General features: G+C 38.9%; 1 protein-coding gene across 3 annotated transcripts in view; it reads right to left on the reverse strand.

Annotated features, from left to right (window-relative positions):
- Positions 1–7,235, reverse strand: part of gabra2b (gamma-aminobutyric acid type A receptor subunit alpha2b) — a 40,791-nt gene extending 33,556 nt beyond the window's left edge. Inside the window, exons 1-3 of one of the 3 annotated variants that reach the window (XM_032510890.1) lie at positions 7,017–7,235; positions 6,467–6,572; positions 4,095–4,210 (exon numbers count right to left, since the gene is read on the reverse strand). In XM_032510890.1, the coding sequence (XP_032366781.1) occupies positions 4,095–4,210; positions 6,467–6,537 (187 nt within the window). In that variant the 5' untranslated portion in view covers positions 6,538–6,572; positions 7,017–7,235. Of the gene's footprint in view, positions 1–4,094; positions 4,211–5,239; positions 5,400–6,466; positions 6,573–7,016 lie in introns of those variants that run through there. The other 2 variants (XM_032510891.1, XM_032510892.1) reach the window with 2 other exon arrangements.
- Between the last annotated feature and the right edge of the window lie 584 nt (positions 7,236–7,819).

Consider the following 7,819-nt stretch of genomic DNA (forward strand, 5'->3'; position numbering starts at 1 on the left):
TAGATAGATAGATAGATATTTATTGATCCAAAGTAAAATGGGAAATTACTTTGTATTACACCAAATAAAGCAGTGTGGTATACAGCTCCATTAATGAGCTGCAGCAGATTGTAACAGATACATTAAGTGTTAGCAAATTAACAAGAAAACACTACAATTCAACAACACTGTATTCTTAATTACATTTTGAGTGTTAGAAAACTTACAACGTTCCGTTTAACAAAACTGCATTTATTTTAAAAGATGTGTTGGGGGCATTTTTAGACCGTTATATTGACAGGACACCTGAAAAAATGAGAGGGGGGAGAGGGGGGAATGACATGCAGTAAAGGGCTGCAGGTCAGAGTTGAACCCAGGCCCGCTGAGTCGAGGTGTAGACCTCTTTATATGGGTGCCCGCTCTACCAACTGAGCTATCCAGGTGCCCCAAAACGGCATTCTTAATTACTTGTTAGTTTTTTAACACGAATAGCAAGTGTTAGCAAACTAACGACGTTCCCAAACAAAACTGCCTTCTTAATTATGTTTCCAGACATGGATTACGTGTCTTTGATGAAGAACAAATTAGCCGCAGAAGTGTGAATATGAACAGAAGTGAGCTGCCTAGCAGTCACACCATGATGATGTGGGGGCAACTGTGCCTTCTAGATTCCCTCTCTGCAACCTGGTTGGATTTCAGCTAAAGTGACAGAAACCAATTGCTTCATTTGGTATTGCTTCAAAACAAATTACAAATATAAAAAAAGAAATGCTGGATTAAACCAGTTAGTCCACAGACATTATAGGCTTTGTATTGGAGCTAATAGCATATTTTGCTTCTGACAGTAATGGCCTGTTTAGCCATCAAATGGCTGTGGTTGTATTGTATTTGCTATAAATAAATTCAAGAGAAATGTGCAGCCTGAAATGATTACAGTTGTTTTTTCTCTCCCCTGAAACCTACTAGTAGCCCTAAGGGGACATGTGGCTTCATCTTGGAAACCTCTGCCCTAGATAAATTTTTGCAATCTTTATCATTTGATTATCAGTGGGAGCGGTAAAATTTTACTCACACACCTCTTGTTCACCGCGAAAACAGACAGACAGACACCGGGATAGGTTTAAATGTCGCATACCTTAGGAAAAACATCTAAACACTAACTCATTGTTCCACCTTGATATAGGAACCTACCATTTTGTGTACAATCTAATGGTAACAGACTGCAACTGATTTGATTTTGGCTGAAACGGTGGCTGACAGGTTGCTTTTTTAGGCTGTAGTGTGTCGTCTTGTTAAAGTAGATTTATTAACTTTACACCGGTGTTCCTGTTATTTTGTCCATGCCCCATAGCTGTCTTTAATTGCGATTTTCTATGCAGGGAATTTCAAAATGTCTTTGAATTATCATGTGGAAGAGCAAAATGAGGACATAAAGGACAATAAGACTCCTAAGTCAGATGACCACATGTTTGTAATCTGTTCTCTATGAAAGTAAGGTGCAATAATGCTGTAAACAAAATACTGAATATTGGATGTATATACTGTATTTATATTAGATACATTGGAACTCAGGCCCTTTTTTGGGTGGCACACTGTCAAAAGGACTCCCTGTATCCCAGAATATAATGCATGTCTGAGTGAACACACTCATGCACCTGAGCTAAGGCGCTTTTTCAGCCATTATAAAACGTGGCACAGTGAAGCGTTACCATGTTTTTCCCCACAGATGAGACATAAAGATCTAATGTGTCTACAATGTGGAAAACTCCATCTGATGTCATGTTTCTGTTCTTAGACTGCATTCTGCTCCACGATGTAGTCCCTGTGTACATTAATGAGTACAGTCTGGTACTACATCTTAAGTGTGGCAGTTTGGCTCCCGCCGGGGGGCCAAATCTGATAGAAATGTATGAGATCATGGTACCGTAAGACACCTCGGATAAAAGCGTCTAATTTGATTTCTTTATTTTTGTTTTACTCATTGAGCTCCCCCGTGTCTGCCTTTAACAGGATCATTTCTCCAGAGATGTCTGTTGGAGGAGAATCTATAATAGGACTTCTATAAAGCTTGTCAAAAGTACCAGGGTCAAATCACAAACGTCCAGAAACATCCTCTGTTTGTATTTTCTAGGGATGCGCTAAGTATACATATTGGTGCATACAGCATATTTGATGGAAACAGGCCATGAAATTCATTATGTTCATTAAAGTAATACATTGAGCTACTGTGTTGTAATAGGCCAAATGTTTATGCTTTTCCTACACAGTAAATAAGCTAGCAGCACCATTGCTGTGGGTCCAGTTGTAAAAGCTGAGCTCTGACAAGCTAAAGGAAGTCTGTTCCCCATATGGCAGCTCCTGGGCTGGGCTGATGGCCCCAGGAATTTGAATTTCAAATGGAACCAAATCCTGAGAGAGGAGCTCAGCTTTGGGGTGAGAGGCCAGCTGGAAATGAGATGCCAAACATGGAGGATGGAGGTGAGGATGGAGAGGCACAGAGGCCACAAGAGAAAATGAAAGTGATTCTCAACGAGCCACAAAATGCACTCTCTGCAGAGAGAGGCAAATATTGAAGCCTGTCATGTTTATGTAGCTCAAAATGTATCAAACCTCACAAAAGCTCAGGAAAATCCCATTTCAATGGCTAAATTTGAGCAGAATGTAAAAATATATTTTATGCTTTATATTACAGCAATGCACAAATAATAAATATATTATTCAATTATTTAAATATAATAAATATATGTAATGTATATATGTTTGCATATAGGCCTACTTACCTTTTTGCACTACCTACATTTCATTTGCACTGCTGACTGTTTATTTATATACAGTACCAATTGTTTACATTTACATCCGCACTACCGTACTTTAACTGTAATATGCAATTACTTTCCACCGCACTTTAATTCGGATAGTTTCTGCCCAAACTTTACCTTATTTCATTAGTATATTATGCTGTTTGCACATATCTGTAAAATATTTGCAATTATAGTAATATCCACCAAATTCCTAGCTGTAAATCTTGCTCACAATACCTGTTATCTATATTTTGTATTCTAGGACAAACCCATCTGTAAAACTCTGTTTATAATAGTATTCTTTTCATATTTATTCATTACATATCCATGTCTTGCACTTACGGAACCATTGTATATCCTGCACTTATGCTATTGCACTTCTGGTTAGACCCAAACTGCATTTCGTTGCCTTGTACCTGTACATGTGTAATGACAATAAAGTTGAATCTAATCTAATCTAATCTATATGTAATATAATATATATTTACAAATAACCACACGTGGTTAAAGAGCGTCTGGTTCATGTTTTAATGGCAATTTTCATTCAAAGTAGAACACAAAATGTACTACAAAATGCTTTTGGAATTTAAAAGGGAAAAATCTGGAGATTTCCATGACATTCTCTGTCTATTTAGAGTGTAGTGGTAGGGGTGGCTTTGCAGAATTGGTGGCTTAGCATTGAAACAACACTAACCATTGTACCAATAGCTAATGACAAAAAGTGCACACATCTAAGGGTCCCACATATACTGTACATAACTATATATATTGCAATTTCTGGGTCTGGCCATGCATAACAAAATCAATCGCTTTTCAATGCTACATTTTACTTAAACTCTTAAGCTCCTTTTCAAATATAATCAAGGAATGGGTTGATGGGTGTAAGATAGATCCAGATCCACTCAGATTTTCAAACTAACACTGACCTCTAATATCTGACAGAGTCAACAGACAAACTTATCTTTCCTGGAAAAAGTCAAGCGAGAATATAGCTTTGCGCAGGGTTAAATGTGGCCAGTTTTGGCTGCCGTGACTTTCCAGGAAATGGAGTGAGTGTTATGTAACCTGAATGTTTTGTACTCAGAGTGTGTTTGTCAGTTTATTCTTGAGGGGATTGTTGCCAAAGGTTATCAGCACTACAAATCAGATGTTAAATAAAGTGTTTACACATCAAATAAGCCACCAAAAAAAGGCACATGCTGTTTCATAATGAATGGGAGTTCAAAACAGTCAAAAAACGTGAGCTAGATAGTATCATCTTAAAAGTACAGATGTCAAATGATACCAATCTGTACTTCCAAAAATAGTTATTACCTCCGAGACCTGGCCGTAGACGGTTGTCATATCCATCCAGCAAGCTGTCGAGGATCCGTGTGAACAGGGTGATGTTTGTTTTAAAGGCATCAGATGTGGCATCAGCATTCACTGACCTAGCGGTTGGACACACAATAACAACATGACCAGCTGAGGGACACTTCACAAGCAGGAATTATTTGTTTGATTACATTCTAAATGTATTTAGATTGATAACTCTGTTTCTGAGGCCTGATATACTGTATGTGGTGAAAAAAAAGGGTCATGACAATCTGGCAGAGACTTCATACATGCCCTCACAGATACACACATACACGTTGTTCCTCATCCACATGCATGACCCAGTTCAAGGAGGAACATTTGTGAGCCATCTGATCTTGGAGCCAAAACACAACTGAATATGCAAATGTAATCAGACAGATTCATGGTAAATAAATTCAGATAAGGTCCTACTTTAAAGCTCGACATATTCACCACTGCCGACACCTCTGGTGCAAAATCTGGCCATATTTCACATTAAGCATGGAATGTCTAGTTATATAATATTAATAATTTTACACATCTGGGAATTTTCTGTTTGGATTCTAATTATCATCAGAGAAGATTTTAGATTAATTTATCTTATTTTTTAATGTTTAACCCATTAATAGACTAGGCATATTTTTATTTCTTAATTTCAAATACAGTATGTTCCTTGATTTAGCAACAATACTTTGCCACAGTGTAAATCACACCCATATCAAAACAGCCAACATAGCTATTTTTAGGCTCTGTAAGCTTATAATCACGAAACCTGCATTAGCATGTGTAGGAATCCTTAGCTAGGTGGAGGAAATGATAACGTCAACCTTCACATTTAGTTATCCCTCAACCGTTCATTCACATCTGTTATGCTAACAGGTTTTGTTCTGTATTAGCTATAGCATGCTAACGTAACGTTAGCTGTCTCAGCCTACTTTTCAAGGCTGGGAAGGAGCTGTTAAGACAGGGTAGTTAGCTAGCTAACGTTAGCCACCAAAAAGCAGCTTGCGTTGCTATGATTTTCTGAAGACATTTTACTAACAAACGTTATATCAGCACATACAAAAACTGTACTCATATGCATTTCAGTTAATTTTGCTGTGCTCATGGCATGTTGTACAGACCTCCAGCCTCCTTGTTGTAAAGTTGGAAATATCTGGAATTTCTGACAGAATTACTAGCTTACACAAGTTTCATTACACCAGTGGCAAAATGGCTGCCACGCGGATGTAGCTAACGCTAGCTCTGCACGGCAGTTAAAAAAATAATATGTAGCCTATAGTTGTTTTTGAATTAGCTGAATTTTTAACAGACGTTAGCCTACTGTATATGGATATGAGGTTATTGTTCTTCCCATTCTTTTGACTTTTGAAAAGTTGGAAAAGACAGGTATTAATAATAACATTAACGATGTCTCTGCTTTATATTCTGGTGTTCCAGTTTGTGAAAGTGAGCCAGCATTTAGCTCAATAACACCAAGACCCTAAAACCGAAGCAGCTAAGCAGAATTCTGACGATTAAATATAGCCTATTATTTGCGCCTGTGCTTTTAATACTGTGACAAGTCCAAATGTCTGCTGTGAAACCGGCCTACAGCCAAGCACTTCAGGCCTTCATGGACAATTTGGCACCCAGACGTGTTCAGAATTTACAGTATAACCTATACATTGGTAGGGGGGACGGAGTGGATATTGGATTCAGTGGCCTATTTTAAATTACCTCTCAATGCTCATTGACCGTTTCTTTCTTTTGTCAACTGTGCTCTAGTGTGAACACTCAAATGACCTAAACTGTCCCCTTTACACCTGATGTTATAATGTGAGATGTCCTCGGATAAAACAGTGGGTTGCTGCAGCCACAGTAAAATTGAAGGCACAAAGCAGGTTAGACACATTTCCATACATATCAATTTAGTAGGAATAAGGCCCCAGATATCTATCTTTTAATTTCCTTGGAGGAAAAAAAACACTTGTCCACAAAATCACATTTCAAGGTTGATATTGGCTGTAGATATTAGGCCTATGCAATGAGAAAAGCTGTTAAAACAGCAATTATAGGCTCATTTGTAACACCAAATAACCTTGGAAAGTATGGATTGTTTATAGGCCTATATGAGAAATTGTATAGGCTACACGTGCAGGGTGAATTATGACTAAATAATTACCCACATGCATGCATTTTATGGTCAGGATAGCCTACTGAAGGAGGTAAATTGCCTCGCCTCGTGCGTATTGAGTGCCCACTGATTGATAGGTGGAGATCTCCAGTCTGTCCCCCCGAGACACACAGGGAGTGATCCTTTTGCCTACATTACAGCTCATCCATTATGATCTCCCATTCTACAGACTCACCTGGTTTTCCACAGAGCTGTGAGTGCCAGCAGGCAGATGGGAAGTAGAGGCGCGCTCTCTCTGCTCCACATGGCTGCCTCGACACCTACACACAGCAGGACAGCCGCTGGAACGAATGGAGGCTCAAATGAACCGGCGTGACATTATAGTAGATTTATATCTGACCATAGTCATTTTACCATAGTCACAGTCATTTTACCCATAATTATTTCTAGGGATTGGCTTCGACACGCGAAACCCCCCCCCAGAAGAAGCAGCTAGAGACCGCAACTGACAGCAATTAGTATTCACTGACACGTCCCACGCCTCCACTCACTGACATTATGTATTATTAAAATATGAAATCAAGCCAGTACCCCGATCTGAAGCTGTATTAACAAATTAGACGATTACAATATAATTAAACGTAGGCTAGAAAATCACCAATAGGCCAATATATGAGAAAATGTGTTCCTCTCCCACGCTTTCAAGCATCTCTTACAAATAATAATAATAAGCGTTTCCTTTGTGTCTTAGAGGGGGGTTGGATATGTATAAAAAAAAGACTCACCTCAAGAGCAAAAAGTACCTGCTGCAGCTGGAATTCGTCGAAGATGCAAGAAAGTTAAAGACAAATCAGCGCTCTCTCCTGTTTTGATGAGACTGAATGAGTGCATGTGTGTCATGAGAACAAAGATGCGAGCATTTCGAAATCATATTCCCAGCCAGCAGCAGGTATGCACCCGACATGCATTGGCTGTCATAGTGTTCCAACAAAACAAAACAAAAATACAGTGATGTGGAAAGAATTGAAATAGGCTAAACGCAAAAAAAAAAAAAAAAAAACAATAATAAAACTTTAAAAAAGCAGCAGTTGTGGGAGAGATGATCCTGGCTTCAAATTGCCCTGTTCGGCACCCCCCTCAGCTGGTAAAAAAAAAAAGAAGCTCGATGTGAATCGTGATAAGCAAGAGGCGTCTCAGGCTCCACACAAAAACTACAAAGACTGAGGAGGAGAAGTACTGGGTCCTAGAGATAGTTTGGTATCAACTGAGCCTCCTTCCTGAAGCCATATATATATATTATATATATACATATATAGAGAGAGAGAGAGAGAGAGAGAGAGAGAGATACACACCGTATATATATATACAGACACTATGCAGTGTTAGATGCATAAGTAGGTCCCATGGCATGAAAATTTCACTTTATGAAGTTTTTTAACATTAATATTAGTATGCGTCCCCCCAGCCTGCCTATGGTCCCCCAGTGGCTAGAAATGGAGATAGGTGTAAACCGAGTCCTGGGTATCCTGCTCTGCCTTTGAGAAAATTAAAGCCCAGCTGGGCCGATCTGGATTCTTGCTCCTTATGA

The sequence above is a fragment of the Etheostoma spectabile genome, unplaced genomic scaffold (assembly GCF_008692095.1).
Source record: "Etheostoma spectabile isolate EspeVRDwgs_2016 unplaced genomic scaffold, UIUC_Espe_1.0 scaffold273, whole genome shotgun sequence".
NCBI lineage: Eukaryota > Metazoa > Chordata > Actinopteri > Perciformes > Percidae > Etheostoma > Etheostoma spectabile.